Source organism: Huiozyma naganishii, chromosome 5 (assembly GCF_000348985.1).
Source record: "Huiozyma naganishii CBS 8797 chromosome 5, complete genome".
Taxonomy (NCBI): Eukaryota; Fungi; Ascomycota; class Saccharomycetes; order Saccharomycetales; family Saccharomycetaceae; genus Huiozyma; species Huiozyma naganishii.
Window position 1 is genome coordinate 719,325 of NC_035926.1, and position 19,534 is coordinate 738,858.

The window sequence follows — 19,534 nt, forward strand, 5'->3', positions numbered from 1 at the left end:
TTTGAATATTACAGCATTTAAGTCATCCCAAAGTCAAAAGTTGTAATTAGCGCATGACCTAAATTTGTTGAAAATATCCAAATAAAATATTTTCTATTTATCAAATAGTATCCGATGTAGTGTAACGGCTATCACATCACGTTCTCACCGTGGAGACCCGGGTTCGACTCCCGGCTTCGGAATTTTTTGCGTTTTGTTGCACAAACGGTTTAGAACACCACGCCAATGGCTTGCACTTCAAGCCCTTGCCCATCCAACAGATCACAGTACAGAGACCATTTCATGAGGTCATGAAGACGCCATTTATGTAGTCCTTCTCATTCTTTCATCTTCACTTTCTTCTTTTAAACAATGATATACTTCTCAATGAACAAAGGAATGTCCCTTAGAAGAGTCGTTTCTTGAGACAACCACAAGGTAGAGCATTAGTGTCAGATTAACTACTCTGTATTGCGTACAACTGGCCGTTTTATGTGCAGCTGTGACTTATTTGGGTGCTACTTATTCTTTGCAACATGATGGACAGAATCAGTATATCGAAGAGAGGTGAATTCTGCGATGCGAAGGGTCGAGTGTTTGCATTGAGAGGTGTGAATCTGGACCCGAGCGTGAAGTTCCCTGCGAGCCCATATTTGACCACACACGCTCCAATTGGTCGCACTGAGGACTCCCCATTTTATACAGAGGCGGACAAAGTGAGCTTTATTGGGCATCCATTGCCCCTGGACGAAGTAGAGGTCCACGTCAACCGGATCAAGTCCCTCGGGTTCAATGCTGTGCGAGTGCTCTTTACGTGGGAGGCGCTTGAACATGAGGGTCCCGGTGTCTACGACTACGAGTACATGGACTACATGGTCGCGCTGCTGAAGAAAATCCACGCCGTGGGCGGAGTGTACGTGTACTTGGACCCGCACCAAGACGTGTGGTCGAGGTTTTGTGGCGGGTCAGGGGCTCCATTATGGACTTTACTGTGCTGTGGGTTTGATCCTACAAAGTTTAAGGCCACTGAGGCGGCACTCCTGCACAATGACTACATCGATCCAAAGAGTGGCAAGGAAAACGGTCCCTACATGAAAATGCTGTGGGCTACAAACTACTTCCGGCTAGCCTCTCAGACAATGTTTACGCTGTTCTTTGCCGGTGAACTGTTTGCCCCAAAATGTGTCGTCAATGGGGTCAACATTCAAGAGTACCTCCAGGGTAAGTTTTGCGATGCTGTGATGACACTGTACGCTCGGGTCCGCGAGAGGGCACCCGAATTGTTCACCGAGAACTGTGTCATCGGACTAGAGAGCATCAATGAGCCGAACTTTGGGTACATTGGACAGACCTCCCTGGGGTCCATACCGAAGGAACGGAAGTTGAAACTTGGGTCCACGCCAACGCCCTTTGCGAGTTTCAAACTAGGCGAGGGTATCGGCACCACGGTACAGTGTTTCGAGTTGTCGACGTTTGGACCCAGCAAGACTCAGTCGCAGGAGATTAAACCTAGTGGCGTTAGTTGCTGGCTTACCGCTGAGGAGAGGGATATAGTGGACAAGAAGTACGGCTGGGAACATGGAGATGAGTGGACCGCTGGCCAATGTATATGGAGACTCCACGGGGTGTGGTCCCGGAAGGGTCCGCAGGGTTCATGTACTCTGCTGAAACCAAACTACTTTAGCGAGTTACCGGGCAACGGCAGCCACGGCACAGCGAAAGTGGACAAAGGGTACTTTATCAACCGGATCTTCATGGATCATTACAAACGGTTCCACTCTGCCTTCCGTGCTGTAGACAAGGACTCTCTGATCTTCTTGCAGCCGCCTGTGTTGGAAGAACCACCCCTCGCAAAGGGTTCCTCTGTGATCGACGACCGAACCGTGTACGCACTGCACTTCTACGACGGGTTCTCGCTGATGTTCAAGACATGGAATCAGCTGTACAACGTGGACACCGTGGGGATCGTCCGTGGGAAGTACTCGCTACCTGTAACAAGCCTTGTCTTTGGCGAGGAGAACATTCGGAAGTCCATCCGAAACCAATTGCAGACCATGCGGGACGAAGTGGCCGCGAACGTCGGTGCGAACGTTGGTGTGCTGTTCAGCGAGATTGGGATGCCCTTTGACATGAACGCGAAGAAGTCGTACCGTGCTGGCGGGAACTACTCAGCACAGACGAGGGCGCTGGACGCGATCATGTACGCTCTTGAAGGCACCAACTTGTCCTTCAGTCTGTGGTGCTACTGCCACCGTAACAACCACGAATGGGGGGACGAGTGGAATAACGAGGACTTCTCGATCTGGTCCCCGGATGACGTGTCCCGAGAGGACACTGGCCCCAAGGTGGAGTATCGCGGCGAGAGCAAGTTCATTCGTGTTATCGAGGATGCGGAACCAGATGTCGAGTCGGACGCACCACTGCTGAGGTCATACTGCCCCGTCACCGCCTTGGACCACGCGGGGATCAGGGCTGTTGGGGCGCTGCTGAGACCGTTCCCTCTGCGGGTGCAAGGTTCCCTTGAGTACGCGGAGTTTAAATGGGTTGGCAGTTTGCCGCAGTATGGGTTGCGTGTGCATGGGGCCGGTGGCCGGGACAACCACACCAGTTACATATTCCTGCCGCAGTACCACTTCCCATTGGGTGGAGTGAGCATCCGTGCTTCGTCTGGTAGGTTCGAATACTATCGTGAGCGGCAGGTCTTGAAGTGGTGCGACCACGGGTCTGGGTCGCAGTACCTCGAGGTGGTGTGTCGAACTGGCGGCAGCGATGCGCGTGATGCGGCTGGTTGTCAGGTTATGTAATATTGTATAAGGGTAGGATGCTGAAATGGTGGTGTTACTGCTGCTCCTCCTGTGAGCGTGGCCTCTTCTTATCTGCAAGGGCTAAATCGTCTGCGTACTTGCTGAATGCGTCCACGAACGGATCCAACGAGTTGCGAGCCCTGTGGTCCTTCTCCCATTCCTGCTGGATCGTAATAAGTTTCGGTGCTGAGTCGGGAGTGAACGTGAGCGGGTCCAAAATGGGCACACAGATGTTCCCTGTTGCCGGGTGCACACAGAATGGGGCCTTCAGTAAATGGCTAGTCAATTTGGTTACTTCGACGTCCAGTTTTGGGTACAAAGTGGCCATGACGATATCCTCCTTGCACTCGTGAAGTTTCGCGTGGAAGTCCTGTCTACGAGCCGTGGAGGGGAACTTAATCGATGCAGCTGCAGTGTCTATATCCCGCCATTTCTCGGAGGAGGATCTCCCCGGTTGTTCAGTCCACTGTTTGGATAACGTCTCCGCGAGTGACTTGTCATGGAGCGCCGTGAGCAAAGTAGCCCTCGCACGCGTATCATCGCGCCAGGGGTCCTGATCCTCGAGCAAGAGATTTGCGAAGTGCGGTTTCAACAGTTCAAGGGACCGTGCAAGCAACGGGTGGTACGGCCTTACCAAGTTAAGCCGTTTCGCCGCGGTCCTGTCTCTGACGACATTCAAATACTCCAGCGTGTTGCGACGTTGCTGGTCCGTCATGGCCATGGCTCGTGGGTCAGAGACCCAACAATGAGCCCCACGTCTCCCTGAGAACACCCACACGAACGTGGAAAACCCGAAGTCCTCGCGCAGCGCGGTGCCAATGACCTCAATCGCAAGCTGGATAAACCTCCAGCAGCGGGTACACACACGAGCACCCTGACAGCAGGTTCTGTAACTATCGTAGTCGTCCATATCGATATCGAACACGAGCTCCTTCCGCAGGGCCACAAGTTCACTCTTGAGTAAACTGTCCCGCTCCTTGGGGGGGCGCGAGTAAACTGCACCAACTTCAAACCGGTCAGGGTTCAGACGCCGCACCGTCTCTGCAAACTCTGCTAGCGTGTTCACGGACACGTACCGCTTGTACGCCCCGGACCGGAAGGCCATCGCCAACTCCCGGTGCGTCACGTTTTGCGTTGGCTGGTCTTCGGGACCGCCATTGAGCCACCGGAACACCGGGGCAAACGGGTACGCCCTGCTGTAGTAGAACTCGAGGTCTGACGAGCTGGGGGCCATCTCTTGGGGGCGTGCTCTACACCATTTACTAACCATCAACTACTGCACTGTATTCTATAACTTTATTCAATTTGAAGATTTGAAGGTGGCAACTGCTACTCACAAGAACAAGAGCAAGAACCACAAAAACTACCACTCAGAGTCTCTGCTTGCGATGGATATTCAGCTGGGAATCAGGGTGCGCGACGGGGTGCTTCTGGCGACGTCGAACGCGGTGACGCGCGGGATCTCCGTGCTGAAGGACGACGACGACAAGACAAGGCGGCTGGCCAAAGGTGTCGTGATGAGTTACTCCGGAGAGGCGGGGGACACCGTGCAGTTTGCAGAGTATGTGCAAGCAAACGTTCAATTGTACGCGATGCGCGAGGGGGCGGACTTGTCCCCCTCCGCGATCGCACACTTCGTCCGCCTCGAGCTCGCCAAGTCGCTCCGCTCGAGGAAACCGTACCAGGTGAACGTCCTATTGGGGGGTGCCAGTGCCCAGGGAAGTGGTACCACGGCAAGCACACCACACCTGTACCAGATTGATTACTTGGGGACGCTCGTGGAACTGCCCTACGCGGCACACGGGTACGCTGCCTTCTACACGTTCTCGCTGCTGGACAGACACTACCGCGAGGGCATGACCCGCGAAGAGGGCTGGGAACTGCTCCAGCTGTGTGTCGACGAACTCAAGAGACGTATACCCATGGACTTCAAGGGCATCACCGTCAAAACCGTCTCTGCGGACGGCGTCGTCTCCGCGCAGATGCAGTGAACACCAACGCCAGGGTCACAAGCGACACTGTGCTGAGCGGTCCACAAGACGCTGCACGGTCTCTACATATCTCAATGGGGCGTCCGATGCAACGAAACGAGTCGCTCTTATGTATTGGGTACGTATAATTTGTATCTGAACAATACTACAACAACTACAACTACTGATACTAGTGCAGGGACGACTGGTAATGGGAGACGTGGCGACCGTGTACGTATCGGGGCTGCCCCGGCTGCGGGCGGGCCGGTCGACAGCAACGCTCAAGCGGGACCTGTACCTGTGTCTGTCCGAGTACGGCGAGGTTCTGCAACTGCAAGTGCGAGTACCGACGAGGGATTCCCCCCATGTGTTCGCGACGATGCGTACTGCAGAACAAGCACACACCGTGTGCCACTTGCTCTCGGGGGAGCCCTTCAGAGGTGGGACGCTCCAGTTGGAACTGGCCCACGAGACCACCAAGAGCATCAATTGAGGACACACCATCTTCCATACATACATACACCTACATACTCTCTAATACACACACTCTACTTCGTGAACAAAGTGACGACGTCCTCGTCGTCGATACGGTGCTGGAGACCGCACTTCTGCGGCGAGTGCTTCGCGGAGGACCCCCAGACGAGGGCGTACTTGAACTTGTCCCTGAAGTCGCGGTGCACCTGCTGGCAAAGATCCGCCACGGTGGCACCGCTGCGCACGACTAGAGGGTCGTCGAACTTCGGGTGTGCGCCACGCTTCTTTGTGTAGACTCGGGACAGGTTCAACTGGTACCAGATCTCCTCGACGACGTCCTGGATCCCCAGGTCCAACTCACAGGACATCACTGTGGTGTTGGGTTCCCTTGCCAGCTTCGAGACCTCTTCGAGGGACACGGCATCGATCTTGTTGTACACGTACAGGCAGGGCATGTATTGGCAGTACGGTTCGTTCACGATATCGATGAAGTCGTCCACTGTAGCGTGCTCGTCACGTACTAGAACCTCAGCGTTGTGCACACGGTAGTCCCTGAGAATTGCACGGACAGTGTCCTCATCGAGGGACCCAGCTGGGGCAGATCCAGACTGCTGCCCGTTCGCAAACGTAACCTTCACACCACCGGTCTCACGCCGCTTGAAGAAGATGTCTGGACGTGTCTTGTTGAGCCGGATCCCCATTGACTCGAGCTCGTGTTCGAGGGATTGCCGTTGGTGCTCGCTCTTGGTTGCGTCGAGCACCATCAGCACAAGGTCAGCGGTCCGTGCAGTCGAGACAACCTGTCTCCCACGGCCCTTCCCCTGTGCGGCACCGTAGATGATCCCGGGCAAGTCCACCACCTGGATCTCTGCACCACCGTACTTCAGCACACCGGGGACACTCGTCAGCGTCGTGAAGGAGTACTGGGCGACCTCTGACCGCGTCGACGTGATCTTCCCGAGCAAAGACGACTTCCCGACGGACGGGTACCCGATCAAAACGACCCGTGCGTCCCCTGACTTTGCGACCTCAAACCCAGACCCAGGACCACCGCCACCACCGCCGGGACCGTCATCGGCAAGCAATTGCTGTCTGTACCGCGCCAATTTCCCCTTCAGCAGCCCGAGATGCCGTTCCGTCGCCTTGTTCTTCTGCGTCCGGGCCATCTCCTCCTCGATATCCTTGATCTTCTCGACAATACCCATTGCGCCTGGTGTGTATTACTACTGGGGCCCTGCTATAAAAGTGCTGTAACGTGCTGTATCGTGTTGTAACCCACGGTATCACCAACCTCATCGACTGGTCATCGACAGCTTCAAATTGTTCAAGATTTGAAGATATTTCAATGAAGCGACGCACAGCAACAACACCTCAAACACACCAATAGCAGCACCCTACAGCGTCCTATTCCTTTGCGCGATGTCATTCTACGACCACAGCAGGGCTGGTGCAGCTGGGTTTGCCTTCCCACAGGGTGCAATGGACCACAGGTCCGGTGGCATGGGCGGCGGGGTTGGTTTCGGGAACATGTCACAAGGCAGTGGCGGGCCCGGTGGTGTTGCCGGTGTCGCACCGGACCCACTGCCCTCCGGGTTCTTCAACGCTCTGTCGACGAGAGGGTACGCTCACGAGCCACCGTTGCTCGAAGAAGTAGGGATCCACCCGCAACATATCTGGCAGAAGACAAGGATCGTGATGGTTCCCCTGGGCGCGGCAGCGACCACAAGCACCGCGTCAGAGGAAGTGCTCACGGACTGTGACCTCGCGGGGCCCCTGTTGTTCTTCCTCACGTTTGGGCTGTGTCTGTTGCTCGCCGGGAGAGTCCATTTCGGTTACGTCTACGGTGTGGCGCTCTTTGGCACAGTCTCCCTCCACAACCTTGCGAAACTCATGGGGTCAGCGTCCAACGGGAACTCCCTGCAACTGTTCAACACGGCCTCGGTGCTAGGGTACTGCTTCCTGCCCCTCTGCTTCCTCACAGCAGCGGGGATCTTCACCTCTTTGAACAACACAGTAGGGTACACCTTGGGTTGCCTCGCGGTCCTCTGGGCCACTTGGTCAGCGTCCGCGTTCCTCAACGCACTGTTGCAACTACAGGGTGCAAGACTGCTCATCGCATACCCGCTGCTCATCTTCTACAGCGTCTTCGCCCTCATGGCCATCTTCGTATAGACTATCACCTAAGTACTATTCTATACAGTTAACTTCAATACACTCTACTACACTACATGCAACCAAGCCAATGCGCCTCACGCACGTTACCACCCCGATCTTCTACCCTAACGCAAGGCCGCACCTGGGCCACCTGTACTCCTCGCTGCTCGCCGATGTCCACTGTCGGTGGACCAACCTTGTGAGGCCGCAACCCATGGCCACTGCAGACCCAGCAGAGAAGTTCACGACAGGGACAGACGAGCACGGGCTCAAGATCCAGCAGGCGAGCGAGGCACAGGGTGCGGGGGGCACACCGCGACAGTTCGTCGACAGGTTGCACCGCGAGTTCGTCCGGCTCGACAGCCTCTACAGCATCCGCTACTCGAAGTTCATACGTACCACGGACCCACTACACATGGATAACGTCAGAGAGTTATGGAACAAGTGTGCTGCGAAAGGGTTCATCTACAGGGGCCAGCACAGCGGGTGGTACTCCGTCTCGGACGAGACCTTCTACCCGGAGTCCAAAGTGGTCCCCAACGAGCAAGGGACGGGCTACATCAACACGGAGACGAACAACGCGGTCGTCCACCACTCGGAGACTAACTACTTCTTCAAGTTGTCTAGCTTCAGAGACAGGCTTATTGGGTTGCTCAGCCAGCGGGACCCGCCCTTCGTCGAACCAGAGGCCAAGAGGGAGCAATTGCTCTCAGAACTGCTGGCGACAGACCCACTTCCGGACCTCTCCGTCTCAAGACCTTCGTCAAGACTGTCATGGGCGATCCGCGTGCCAGGAGACGACTCGCAGAGCGTGTACGTCTGGTTTGACGCACTTGCTAACTACATATCTGCTCTGGGACCCCTGGGGACCGCTACCAGTGGACCCTACTGGCCCAACACGACACATATCCTCGGGAAGGATATCATAAAGTTCCACGCGTGGTACTGGCCCGCGTTCCTCATGGCCGCGGGGGAACCATTGCCCCGAAGACTCGTCGTCCACGGTCACTGGATCTCAGAGGGGGTCAAAATGTCCAAGTCCCTCGGGAACGTCGTCGACCCGGTTACCATAGCGCGCAAGTACGGGACAGACATCGTCAGGTGGTACTTGCTCGAGAACTCACAGATCGAGTCGGATAACGACTTCAACGGCGACGCGGTTGCCAAACTCAGGGAACTCTTCGTTGACAAGTGGGGGAACCTGATTAACAGGTGCTCCTCGCGCAAGTTCAATATCCAGAGGGCAAGGACAGTCTTCGGGGGGCACCCCACTGCGGGGGCGTTCCTCCAAGAGTGGGACGAAGTGTGGCGGGGACAATTCACGGACCAAGCAGCACAACTGCTCGTCAAACTGCAGCAATTGACGCAGACTATCGACGGGAGAATTGACTCCTTCCAGTACAGCGGCATCCTAAGGGACGCCTGGACCGTCATCAACGACGCAAACAGGATCGTGCAGGACACAGAACCTTGGAGGGTCGATCGCGAGAGACAGGACGCGGTCGTGTTCCTCGCCATGGAGGTTGCCAGGATCCTCAGTATCCTGCTACAACCGTTCATTCCAAGACTATCGGGCAAACTTCTCGACAGACTGGACGTCTCCGCAGCGAACAGAACTTTGGAGTTCACACAGCTAGGTACGGACCACACCTACGGAACACACGCGAATGACCAGGGCAGATCAGTACCCATCCAGAGAGAAGTCTCAGAGGACGAGTACACTCCAGATCAATAACTGGAGATTCCGATGGAGAGGGAGCAAGTGTCCCACCCACACTGTAAATATATATGTAATGATTCTATACGTGTATGTACCACGTTTATGCATAAGGAGATGAAGTCTCTTTGAAACCGTCCTGTCAGGTTTACCGCTTCGTAGAGACATCTCCAGGTGTACCAAGATCGTCCTTGATGAGACTCTTCAAAGTGTCGTACTGCCATGTGACACCGCCGAGCTCGCGGATACTGCACGCCCCGACACTGATCGTTCTCTTGATCCGGTCCAGCTCGTTCGCGTTCGCAACGGACCTGTGTGTGCGCTTACATTCCTTCGACCCCGGAGTGTGACCGATCGACATCCCGACTTTCACGAGAGTCTCGATCTGCTCTATTGAGTTGTTGACTAGGTCCGAGTCGAATAGCACTGAGGGCTGCGCCAGCACAAGGATGATTGTCGACCCGCCAAACTTGAAGTATCCGAGCTCCTCGCCCTTCTGTACTTTGTCTCCAAATTTCCTGGTTAAGATGACAGAACCGACCATCATGGCGCCCACAGCAATCAAGAGGAACTCGCCAAACTCGGCAGACTGCATCGGGATGACTACCCTCACGTTTTCGCCAAACACGTCGAGCTCGCTCCGGATCGCCATCGGGTTCACCGTGTAGTACTCGCCCTCGATGAATCGCGGCTCGCCCATGACGGCGTCGCAGGGGCAGTGGAACCTATGGTAGTCCTGTGGGGCGAGTCGGAAGATGGCTATACTCGTGCACTTGTCTTTGAACTGGTCCATCCGGTAATTTTGGGCCAACTTCTCGATGCTGAACTTGGAGGACTTGATCCACAATCTCTTCGTCTTCTCTATGCTCGAGAACACTGTGCATCGGGAGTCCGCGGGCGATACCATCACCTGCGGGTCCGCATTCTCCACGGGCCTGCTCCCCGGTTTCAATTTTCTGTAGAAGAACTCGTTGAACGTGTTAAACTTTGTGTCAAGGCACTGGGACAAGTCTAGAGAATGAAACTTGATGAACGAATCGATTTGTTTCACCGAGGACGGGTCGTCAAATTTCTTCCCCTGGCGAACGGACAAAGTCTTGAGCAAGTTCCGAAACTTCCTAGATTCTTTGCCCTTACCGTTGTAAATAATTCGCATCCCGAGCTTCACATGTGCACTGATCTTCTCCTCAATGATGATACCCGTGTCTCTGTCTTGGACTAGGATATTGGCGTTGTTGGAACCGAGCGCGTACTTCCCGTACGTTAGTTTGATCCAGACTTTGCTGAACCACCGTTTCGACGCCATTGCTGAGGACACGTACGATGGTTTCAGCACTTTATCCCCCTGTTGGAAGCAACATATCGCGAAATGTGTGATGAGGTCGTTCTCCCTTGTCAATTTCGATTTCCTTGAGTTGTTACTCTTCTTCTTTGCCTTGAGACAACTTGGGCACCGCCAAATGTTTTTAAACTCTGCCAGTTTCGTCCACGTCTCTAGTCCTCTGGTCAGTTCATTCTGTGTAATGAACTCTCCTGCCCAGGCGTGTTTGTCGAACCTTTGGAAAAACTCGAGAGCGTCGTAATCTGTGAAGCAACCTAATTTATCTAGAAATAGAAGCAAGTCGACAAAATCGTAGTGCGTCTTTGGTGAGTTGACTGCCACGGCGTGCTTCCAAAAATTCCTCTTCAAGAGGTTGTAAGGTGTGAACTTAACTTTGATGTTTAGCACTGGTTGTTGTGTGTTTGGGGTCACCTTCTTTGCTGTCAGAGTCAGTGGGATTTCGAATTGTTGCCAGTCCAAAGTGTCACTCTGAGAGGACAGTACTGCGGATATTTGTTCCCAGGGGAGGTCGTGCAGTGCGATCTCGTCGTTGAAGGAGAAGGAATCCTTGTCCATGATTTTAAAGTGGAGAGAGAAGTGTGACTCCTTTTCGAACAGTTCGAACGCTAGGCACTCGTTGTAAATTGGGTTCAGCGTATGTTTCTTGAAAGAGCTTTTAAAGACTCGCCTACCAAAAGTAGTGATGATGAAGGGATCCATGTCGTATTTCCGTCTCGATATTTTGTTCTTGAGGATGGGTAAGTTCCTAATGCTTTGCAATTCTATAAACACAACCCCCAAAGAGTGCTGTCGTTTCGATACTTTAAAGCTTGTCAGGCTCTTGTGATCTATGTTATACCTCTTGAGGTAATTGGACCTTGTCCTGCGCCTCAAATTGAGCAGTTTCCCGCCGTCCGGTTTAAACTGGAGCGACCTGCTCGTGTCGCTGCTATGTAACTCGTCATCCTCATCGTTGTAACGATTGGCGCTGTCTGCCATGGAGAGCGCCTCTGAGCTCGAGACGTCCGAGTCCCGAGAGTACCCGTCACTCCCCAACTCCCCGAGACTGCTTGTTCTAGACCGTGCGGTGAGCAACTCGGGCGATGAGTTCGCGGAGGAAAAACTCTGGTCTTCGTCGTCGTCTTCATCGCGCACCTCTTGCAACAGAACCTGTATATCGTTCAATTGCTCGCTTGTCAAGGCGTCATCGTCCTCATCGTCCTCATCGTCGTCGTCGTCATCGAGTTGAGCCTCGCTCACGACATCGTACTCATCTAGTGCAGTCACAAGCGACTTCAAGTCGAAAGGTGCTGCGGCTGTGGAGGCAGCATCGTTGTCCCCCGTACTGTCCCCAACTTCCGTACTACCATCCAGAGGGACAAGTTTCCCCAATTGTTTCTCTGTGGTCCGTGAGGCAAGTGTCTCAAGCCACAGTGCAAAGGCCTCCTGGAGCGTAAACTGTCTTGCCATGCTTGCGACGAGGGTAAAGGACAGTTGCAGCTCACCCATGGGGAACTCCCTTCGCTGGTCCCTTGCGAGCCGCCACTCGAGCTCCCGCTTCCGGTCGTACAGAGTGTACCATTGCGGCTGCCATGGACCGTCAAAGCACTTCCCTTCATCGAACAGCTGTGCCACGTTCAACTGCACCTCTCCGACGTACAGGTACTTGTGTCTGTGATGCCCAGAGGGCGAAGAGGAGAAAGAAGCTGCTGCTGCGGTGGAGACAGTTGTCGAGACGGATACAGACGATGACGACTGATGCGGTGAGGGCGATGGGGACAGTCTATCCAACGCAACCGTAGCCGCCGCCGTCACCGCTGGGACCTCCACGATATCGTACACGATCACACGGACCTGGTCTGACACTGGATTCCTGGGCAGTTTCAACGACACAAGCTGGTCCCACTGCGAATTAGATCCCTGGAGCGCCCTCGTGTGCCCTGTGAAGTACAGGTTCGTCGTGACGACGCACACTGGACGGCAGTTCCGGAACGCCTCGAACAAAGGCACCCCGCGTGTGCCCCCGACGTGGCAGCGCAGCGTGAGTTGCGGCCTCCCGGGCCCCGCGGAGGGCCTACGGTCTCTCTCCCTCGCCATTGACCCCATCGGACTGCTGGAGGGACCACAGAACAGCCAAACCATCAAGTGACGGCCATCTCAAAGTTCGAAGTCTTCAAAACAAGTCGAATTTCGAATATTTGAAGTCGACGGACGACCTCGTTGTAGCAGTAGAGAAAGTGGTAGATGGGTCTAGTAGCAGTTCTAGTAGCTCTAACAGTCCACTAAATCAATGGGGAAACGGTTCAGTGAGTCTGCAGAGAAGAAGGCGGCCGGACAGGCGAGGAAGCGCGAACAGGCGCGGCAGAAGGAGTTGAATGAGCGGCGGGCCGAGGAGGCTGCCGAGGCTGAGAAGTGGACCGAGGGTGCTCGCACGGAGAACTCGCGGAAGGTAGAGGAGGAGGCGCGGAGGGCCGCGAAGCTGCAGGCGAAGAAGGACCGCGAGGCATTGCTCGCTGCCGAGGAGGCTGACATGGCCGGTGCGAAGAAGGCAGGGAAGGTCAAGAACCGCAGGAAGAAGTAAGGCACCTGGGGTGAGGGGACGGTGGGAGGGTCCTGCGACCGTGCATCTCCATACGTATATACCAGACGCACGGCACAGGAGAGGTGTGAGCATACACGCAGATTCTCTCGTCGTTATAATATATCATCATCATCATCATCATCATCATCACGACCTCTAACACTTGAACACCGAGTCCAAGACGGCATGCTGCGACGTGTGGAGCCGCAGTGGGTATCGCGTCGTATCAACGCGAAGGGTCGATGGTTCGGACGGCTGCTCGTGGACGTCACTGCTGAGGAGTTCAAAGCGAGTTCGAGGGAACAGCACCTTGCGGCGGTCACTCAGGGCAAGTACTCCCTGAGGGCGAGGGACGGCCACATGAGAAACCCTCTGCGGGAACCCATTGTCTGTGGGGACGTTGTACATTTGAGCATGCACCGGCATGAACCGCCCATTCCTCTCCGTGGTCCTCCACTGGTATGTCACTCTGACGAACAGTACCTCGTCGTCGACAAGCCCTGTGGGATCCCAGTGCACCCGACGGGCCAGTACTTCCACCACACGCTTGTCGAGCAACTGAGAGCTACACAGGGTCCCCTATGGCCCTGTCACCGGCTCGATAGAGTCACCTCTGGACTGATGATCTTCGCACGGACCCCGCAGGCAGCGAGCAAGTTACAGAGGGCCATCCAACGGCACGACGCGGTCAAAGTGTACCTCGCAAGGGTCCAGGGCAAGTTCCCTGGGGGAGTGACTCTTGTGGACTCCCCAGTGTACACTTTGGAACCGAAGCGTGGGTTCCCCGCAGCGTTGGGACCATCGCGAGACGCCTCGACGCAGTTTGAGCTTATCAAGTACGACGCATCCACGGGTCAATCCCTCGTGCAGTGCACTCCCAGGACGGGCAGGACACACCAGATCCGGATTCACCTTGCTCGACTAGGGTTTCCCATTGTGAACGACCAACTGTACAACGAGTCCCTAACCAAACGCAAGCAGTACTGCCGGTTCGTCGTCGGTGTACCCTCTTGGGAGTCCCTGGGGGACTCTCGGGAACTGGAGAACCGCATTGCAGGTGTACTTGAGGAGAGCAGGACCCTCAGAGAGAACAAGTTCACTGGTCAGCGGTGTCCAGAGTGTGCAACACCGCTGATGAGAGACCCAGACCCTGCAGAGTTGGAACTGTACCTCCACAGCTGGAAGTACCGTCTCGCCATGTCTCCCGACGACGCATTGAGCTTCGAGACGCCCAGACCCAGCTGGTGGTAGTAGTAAGTGTAGTATTTGTACGTAGTAGATGTGTATATACACAGTGTTCAAGCACCTGGCACTGACGCCTTGCCCTTCAATTGCAGCAGCAGCTCTTTGAAACGGGTCCTGTCCCTCCCGTCACCGAGGACCGTGGCGTCCTCGAGGTTCACGAGTTGCAGGGCACGGTCCCACACGGAGTTCTCCTGGGTGAAGAACTGGTCCCTCTGGGCGAGGAACTCAGCGGCCTCTGCCTCAGTACGTTCCAGCTGCGCAGCCTTTTTCTCGTTGTACGTCTCGTAGAAATGGTCCACGTACTCAATCGCCTCTTGGGCAAGCTCATCCTTCTCCCTTGCGGCTTGTGCGTCCCTCGCAGCGATCTGCTCGTCTCTGCGTGCCCGCCACTCGTCAATCGCCCTCGAGGCGTCCGGGTTTACAGCGTGTGCCTCATTAACAGAGGTATCGGCATTGACTGGAGTGGACTCCCCCACCATCTCCGTCTCTTCTAGTTCTGGTTCTTCTTGCGCCTCCTCCTCTGGCTCACCCCCCAACAACTCTGCATCCTGTTCCGTCTGGAACTCGTCACCCACGAGCTCTGCCTCCCGGGCAAGAAAGTCAGCACCAGCAACAACCTCGCCGCTCTCTCCGTCCAATGCAGGGAATCTCTCAGCCATGTCTGCGTCGTCTAGTCGCCTTTAGTAGTGGTAGTTCTTGTACTTACAGTAGTGTCTTCAATTCAATTATGAACAAATCCTTCACTTCAAGAGGACTCTTACACAGTGATACGTATACGTAGAGGTCCGCTTGCTCACTCGACGAGCACAGACGCACCGTTGCCGATGTCGACGGTGTCCCCAGTCGGGAGGTCCAGCAACTTGAGCCCCGGGAGTCTCGCGTAGTGTCCCCTCTGGACGGCAACGAACTGCAAGTCCACGAGGTGTGTTCCCCCCGGGTGCAACGCGGGCAGCTTGTAGTCGTTCGAGAGGAGCACGATGCCCTCTGCGTGTCTTGCTAGCCGTCTCTGGCGGGTCGCCTGTCGCTCGAGGGTCAGGTTTGTAGCAGCAGCGTGCGAATCCGGCAGCGTGTGGTTGTTGTAGTAGATGACGAGGTCCCTCGACGCTGTGGGGGACAGGTTCGTGATCTGGACACGCAGGATGAACTGGTCGCATTGCTGTACTTGAATTGACTCCTTGAGGAACGTGTACCGGATGTTATGCATTGGAGGAGGCGACGACGACGGTATCGGTACAGTGCTTTCCAAAGTCCTATGGAATCGCGGCGTCGAGGCCAACGACAGCGACGAGACCCGCGACAGCGTGTTATTGCTGATCCCCAGTGGTCTACCGACGGGTTTCACCGTGATGTCTGTGTGCCATTGAGTCCATATGGGTATTGTGTGGCCCTCCAGTGTGTGCAGAGAGTACCGAAGTACCACTCGGGCGCGATGTCTATGAGCAGCTAGTTGTCCGATGGCACGCTCCACGGGTGGTAACCTGTACACGAGGGACACTGAGTCGTGTGGGGTGAGTGTCATTTGTGGTAGGGATTTCGAGACGCCGTCGTCGAGACACTCCAGTGCAACGTGAGACCCTCTCTTGTCCACTAGTTCAAACAGCACGTCTTGGAAGACAAGCTGTGGGTTCGTTAACGAGTGTCTATGTGCCAGTTGAAGGACCGCTTTCGCCGTCTGGACATCGAGGGAGGACAGGATGCAGGTGTTCCGGGGTAGATTCGAGTTCCGCAACCTCATGTTCAGTAGAGAATAGATGGGGAGCTCCACGGACGTGTGTTCATCGTAGACATCACCAGGGACAGTAGCAGGTGCAGTGGCATCTGCCGTTGCACCTGCAGTAGCACTACCACTACCACTACCAGGCCCCGCAGCAAGACTGTATATTGGTTCAAAGCTGGGCAAGAACTCGTCCTCCCGGGAAGCCTCGGCATCTCTAGTCCCCCCCTGCTCCCCAATGCTCTGCCCGTCCCCGGCCCCCGCCTCCAAGTCACCTTGAACCTGATGGTGTTGTCGTACCCGTTGTTCATGGCGACCGTGGACCTGAACCATTCGGGCGCACCGTCAGCGCAGCAATCGAGGGACCACCAGTTCTCGGACCTCTCCCGGAACAATCCATCGCACTGGGCCTCGTACAGCTTCGCCTCGTTGATCCACACACTGAACATCCCCAGTTGAACACCACCCGCTGGCCCATCACCGACACTCTGCAAGTGCACGCTCAATTGCTCGTCAAACACCACAAACTGGCGGCGCGCAGCGCCTTCACGCACAACATCAGAACCGCACACGTCCCCGACAGGCAGCAGCAACTCCATTGCCCAGCTGGCACCTACCACGTCTCGTCTACTGGTCACCGTCTCTTCAATATCGTGTTTAACACCAAACGACTACTCACTACTCACTGCTATGTACATGTTGGGGCGGGCTCTCTCACAGGTACACCATGTGTCCCTGCGTGTCGAACCCAATGGCACGGTCCCTCTTGTTGTCCCTGTTCCCGCTGCCGTAGCGGTGTGCGACACGGGACGCGGGGACATCTTTGAACTGGAACCTGCTGCGCTCGTGCAGTTGCAACTCTCCGAGTACGACCCGCTGGGTACGCCTACTGCTCTGTGCTGACGAGGAGGAGTGCTCCCCCTGCGTCGACAGTCGCTGCAGTGTGACCTCTGCCGGTTCCAGTTCGAGTATGGCTGCGGCGTCCAGTGGACCAAACGGTTCAGACTCGGCGATGGTCGCGAACCGCGACTGTTTCGCTCTCGCTGGGGTCGGAATCTCGGTAAGGTTCTCACGGGGCCCACCGCCGTCACCACGGAACAGTGGGAAGTACGCCTCCATCGCCTGTGAGAACTTGTTCAGGTCTCCGCTTCGTTTCTTGTGCGAGGGCAATTGCATCTCGAGACGGTATAACTTCACAAGGGCCTCCACGCGCGGGACCTTCAATCCGTGCCGCTGTGCCACGTCCTGCGTGGACACTCCACGCACCTCTATCTCCTCGAACAACTCGCGCTTGAGGGACTCGGGCACCATCAGGTTCGTCCTGCAGAACTTGTTCGCAGGAAAGGGCCTCAAACCAGCGTCACGGCCACCACCACCACGACTACCCTCTTCCACCTTCGTCTCCTCCAACTGGCCCCTCTGGTTCTCCCTGAGCGGGGTCCCAGTCAGAGGGTTCCGCAGCACAACCCCGCGCTCCCTCCCCGGTTGCACGTACAGCGGTTTGTTCCCCATGGGGAACCCGCTGTACTTGTTCAAAGCGTACTCCCCTCTATAGTTCCGCGGACCAAGGAACTCCCTCATGGCGGCCTTCAAGTTCGTGTCGTGCGCCTTCGAGGGCTCCCTCGCCAGACGCCGGAAAGGGTACCCAGGGTACGCGATCCGCCGCCGCGACACCCACCGCACAGACACCCGAACGCAAACGGCCCAGGGGCCACTCTGACCGCAGCTACCTCGACCCAGCATCGCCGATTGCCCTGTCCACCAGTACGTGTAGTAGTAGTAGCAGTAGCACTGGTCCTCGACGTCTTCGAATTCGAATAAAATTTTATTGAATCGAAGACGACACCGTCTTCTACCACTACAAGTACTGCCACAAGTAGAGCTAGGCCCCACAGCAGTACCCTTCACGATGCAGGCGCCAGTGGTAGTAATGAACACGCAGCAGGAGAGGTCGCAGGGCAGGGAGGCGCAGGTGTCGAACATCGCTGCGGCGAAGGCGGTTGCGGACGTGATCAGGACGTGTCTGGGCCCGAAAGCGATGTTGAAGATGTTGCTGGACCCGATGGGCGGGCTCGTGTTGACTAACGACGGCCACGCGATCCTCAGGGAAGTCGACGTTGCACACCCGGCGGCGAAGTCCATGATTGAGTTGTCCCGGACGCAGGACGAGGAGGTAGGTGATGGGACCACGAGTGTGATCATCCTTGCCGGGGAGATCCTCGCTCAGTGTGCTCCCTACCTTGTAGAGAAGGGGATTCACCCGGTCGTGATCATCCGTGCACTCAAGACCGCTTTGGCGGACGCACTACAGGTCATTGACGAGGTCTCGAGACCCATCGACACAGAGAACGAGCCCGCGATGTTGCAACTGATTAAGGCAGCGATCGGGACCAAGTACGTGAATATGTGGTCCCAGAAGATGTGTCAGCTTGCCCTAAAGGCAGTCACCACGGTTAGAGACCCAGCCAGCGGAGAGATCGACACGAAACGGTACGTCCGCGTGGAGAAGATCCCAGGTGGAGAGGTCACGGACTCGAAAGTGCTCCGCGGGGTTCTACTCAACAAGGACGTCGTACACCCAAAGATGACTCGCCGTGTTGAGTCCCCTCGGGTCGTACTGCTTGACTGCCCGTTAGAGTACAAGAAGGGAGAGTCCCAGACAAACATTGAGATCACAAACGAGGCCGACTGGAACAGGATCTTACAGATCGAGGAGGAACAGGTAAAGGCCATGTGTGAGCAGATCTTGGCCGTGTCCCCGACAGTGGTCATCACGGAGAAGGGCGTCTCGGACCTTGCACAGCATTACCTCCTACGTGGCGGTTGCTCAGTTCTCCGTAGAGTCAAGAAATCCGATAACAACAGACTCGCTAGAGTCACAGGCGCAACTATCGTCAACAGGACAAGCGACCTCAAGGAGTCCGATGTCGGTACCAAGTGCGGACTCTTCAACGTGGAACTTATTGGTGACGAGTACTTCACCTCGATCGGGGACGCCACTGACCCGGGCGCATGCACGGTCATCCTACGCGGTGGATCCAAGGACATCCTAAATGAGATCGACAGGAACTTGCAGGACGCAATGGCAGTGACCCGTAACGTCTTTCTCTCACCCTCATTGTCCCCCGGTGGTGGCGCCACAGAGATGGCCGTCTCTGTTCGCTTGGCCGAGAAATCGAAGCAATTGGAAGGTATCCAACAGTGGCCATACCAAGCGGTCGCAGACGCCATGGAATGCATCCCACGTACCCTGATCCAGAACGCTGGTGGTGACCCGATCAGAGTGCTTTCGCAACTGAGAGCACGCCACTCCGCGGGAGAACACACCGTCGGTATCAACGGGGATTCGGGGAAAGTCACAGATATGGTCGAGTACGGTATCTGGGAACCAGAAGTCATCAAACAGCAGAGCATCAAAACGGCAATCGAGTCCGCGTGTCTATTGCTAAGGGTCGACGATATCGTGAGTGGTGTTAGAAGACAGGAGTAACCCGCTTTGAGTAGAGACTCTGCCCCCATATAGTACATCTCTTTTTATACACACTCATACAGTTGATACACAACTTTCAAACAAA

The 19,534-nt window shown here is 55.7% G+C and overlaps 14 protein-coding genes and 1 non-coding gene across 15 annotated transcripts; 9 read left to right on the forward strand and 6 right to left on the reverse strand.

Moving 5' to 3' along the window:
• Nucleotides 1–110: 110 nt before the first annotated feature.
• KNAG0Etrna4E lies at nucleotides 111–182 on the forward strand. The gene has a single exon. It is a non-coding gene; the product is annotated as a tRNA-Glu (tRNA).
• Nucleotides 183–515: 333 nt separating this feature from the next.
• On the forward strand, nucleotides 516–2,783 carry EGH1 (hydrolase; the record flags this gene model as incomplete). The annotated part of the gene is made up of 1 exon (XM_022608359.1): nucleotides 516–2,783. One exon carries the CDS (start codon nucleotides 516–518, stop codon nucleotides 2,781–2,783), a length of 2,268 nt encoding a protein of 755 aa, XP_022464863.1.
• Nucleotides 2,784–2,817: 34 nt separating this feature from the next.
• PRI1 (DNA primase subunit PRI1) lies at nucleotides 2,818–4,053 on the reverse strand (the record flags this gene model as incomplete). Its single annotated transcript, XM_022608360.1, has 1 exon — nucleotides 2,818–4,053. The coding sequence occupies one exon, from the start codon at nucleotides 4,051–4,053 to the stop codon at nucleotides 2,818–2,820; it is 1,236 nt and encodes a 411-aa protein (XP_022464864.1).
• Nucleotides 4,054–4,171: 118 nt separating this feature from the next.
• PRE1 (proteasome core particle subunit beta 4) lies at nucleotides 4,172–4,774 on the forward strand (the record flags this gene model as incomplete). The annotated part of the gene is made up of 1 exon (XM_022608361.1): nucleotides 4,172–4,774. The coding sequence occupies one exon, from the start codon at nucleotides 4,172–4,174 to the stop codon at nucleotides 4,772–4,774; it is 603 nt and encodes a 200-aa protein (XP_022464865.1).
• Nucleotides 4,775–4,964: 190 nt separating this feature from the next.
• Nucleotides 4,965–5,246, forward strand: KNAG0E03630 (uncharacterized protein; the record flags this gene model as incomplete). The annotated part of the gene is made up of 1 exon (XM_022608362.1): nucleotides 4,965–5,246. The coding sequence occupies one exon, from the start codon at nucleotides 4,965–4,967 to the stop codon at nucleotides 5,244–5,246; it is 282 nt and encodes a 93-aa protein (XP_022464866.1).
• A 55-nt stretch (nucleotides 5,247–5,301) lies between these two features.
• Nucleotides 5,302–6,432, reverse strand: RBG2 (Rbg2p; the record flags this gene model as incomplete). Its single annotated transcript, XM_022608364.1, has 1 exon — nucleotides 5,302–6,432. The coding sequence occupies one exon, from the start codon at nucleotides 6,430–6,432 to the stop codon at nucleotides 5,302–5,304; it is 1,131 nt and encodes a 376-aa protein (XP_022464867.1).
• A 214-nt stretch (nucleotides 6,433–6,646) lies between these two features.
• YIP1 (transporter YIP1) lies at nucleotides 6,647–7,399 on the forward strand (the record flags this gene model as incomplete). The annotated part of the gene is made up of 1 exon (XM_022608365.1): nucleotides 6,647–7,399. One exon carries the CDS (start codon nucleotides 6,647–6,649, stop codon nucleotides 7,397–7,399), a length of 753 nt encoding a protein of 250 aa, XP_022464868.1.
• Nucleotides 7,400–7,469: 70 nt separating this feature from the next.
• MSM1 (methionine--tRNA ligase MSM1) lies at nucleotides 7,470–9,116 on the forward strand (the record flags this gene model as incomplete). The annotated part of the gene is made up of 1 exon (XM_022608366.1): nucleotides 7,470–9,116. One exon carries the CDS (start codon nucleotides 7,470–7,472, stop codon nucleotides 9,114–9,116), a length of 1,647 nt encoding a protein of 548 aa, XP_022464869.1.
• Nucleotides 9,117–9,246: 130 nt separating this feature from the next.
• Nucleotides 9,247–12,561, reverse strand: PSD2 (phosphatidylserine decarboxylase 2; the record flags this gene model as incomplete). The annotated part of the gene is made up of 1 exon (XM_022608367.1): nucleotides 9,247–12,561. The coding sequence occupies one exon, from the start codon at nucleotides 12,559–12,561 to the stop codon at nucleotides 9,247–9,249; it is 3,315 nt and encodes a 1,104-aa protein (XP_022464870.1).
• A 148-nt stretch (nucleotides 12,562–12,709) lies between these two features.
• Nucleotides 12,710–13,000, forward strand: LSO2 (Lso2p; the record flags this gene model as incomplete). The annotated part of the gene is made up of 1 exon (XM_022608368.1): nucleotides 12,710–13,000. One exon carries the CDS (start codon nucleotides 12,710–12,712, stop codon nucleotides 12,998–13,000), a length of 291 nt encoding a protein of 96 aa, XP_022464871.1.
• Nucleotides 13,001–13,186: 186 nt separating this feature from the next.
• Nucleotides 13,187–14,251, forward strand: PUS6 (pseudouridine synthase PUS6; the record flags this gene model as incomplete). The annotated part of the gene is made up of 1 exon (XM_022608369.1): nucleotides 13,187–14,251. One exon carries the CDS (start codon nucleotides 13,187–13,189, stop codon nucleotides 14,249–14,251), a length of 1,065 nt encoding a protein of 354 aa, XP_022464872.1.
• A 47-nt stretch (nucleotides 14,252–14,298) lies between these two features.
• On the reverse strand, nucleotides 14,299–14,904 carry CLC1 (clathrin light chain CLC1; the record flags this gene model as incomplete). The annotated part of the gene is made up of 1 exon (XM_022608370.1): nucleotides 14,299–14,904. One exon carries the CDS (start codon nucleotides 14,902–14,904, stop codon nucleotides 14,299–14,301), a length of 606 nt encoding a protein of 201 aa, XP_022464873.1.
• A 134-nt stretch (nucleotides 14,905–15,038) lies between these two features.
• Nucleotides 15,039–16,292, reverse strand: TRS65 (Trs65p; the record flags this gene model as incomplete). Its single annotated transcript, XM_022608371.1, has 1 exon — nucleotides 15,039–16,292. The coding sequence occupies one exon, from the start codon at nucleotides 16,290–16,292 to the stop codon at nucleotides 15,039–15,041; it is 1,254 nt and encodes a 417-aa protein (XP_022464874.1).
• Nucleotides 16,293–16,673: 381 nt separating this feature from the next.
• Nucleotides 16,674–17,702, reverse strand: MRPS35 (mitochondrial 37S ribosomal protein mS45; the record flags this gene model as incomplete). The annotated part of the gene is made up of 1 exon (XM_022608372.1): nucleotides 16,674–17,702. One exon carries the CDS (start codon nucleotides 17,700–17,702, stop codon nucleotides 16,674–16,676), a length of 1,029 nt encoding a protein of 342 aa, XP_022464875.1.
• A 166-nt stretch (nucleotides 17,703–17,868) lies between these two features.
• CCT3 (chaperonin-containing T-complex subunit CCT3) lies at nucleotides 17,869–19,449 on the forward strand (the record flags this gene model as incomplete). The annotated part of the gene is made up of 1 exon (XM_022608373.1): nucleotides 17,869–19,449. One exon carries the CDS (start codon nucleotides 17,869–17,871, stop codon nucleotides 19,447–19,449), a length of 1,581 nt encoding a protein of 526 aa, XP_022464876.1.
• Nucleotides 19,450–19,534: the final 85 nt, after the last annotated feature.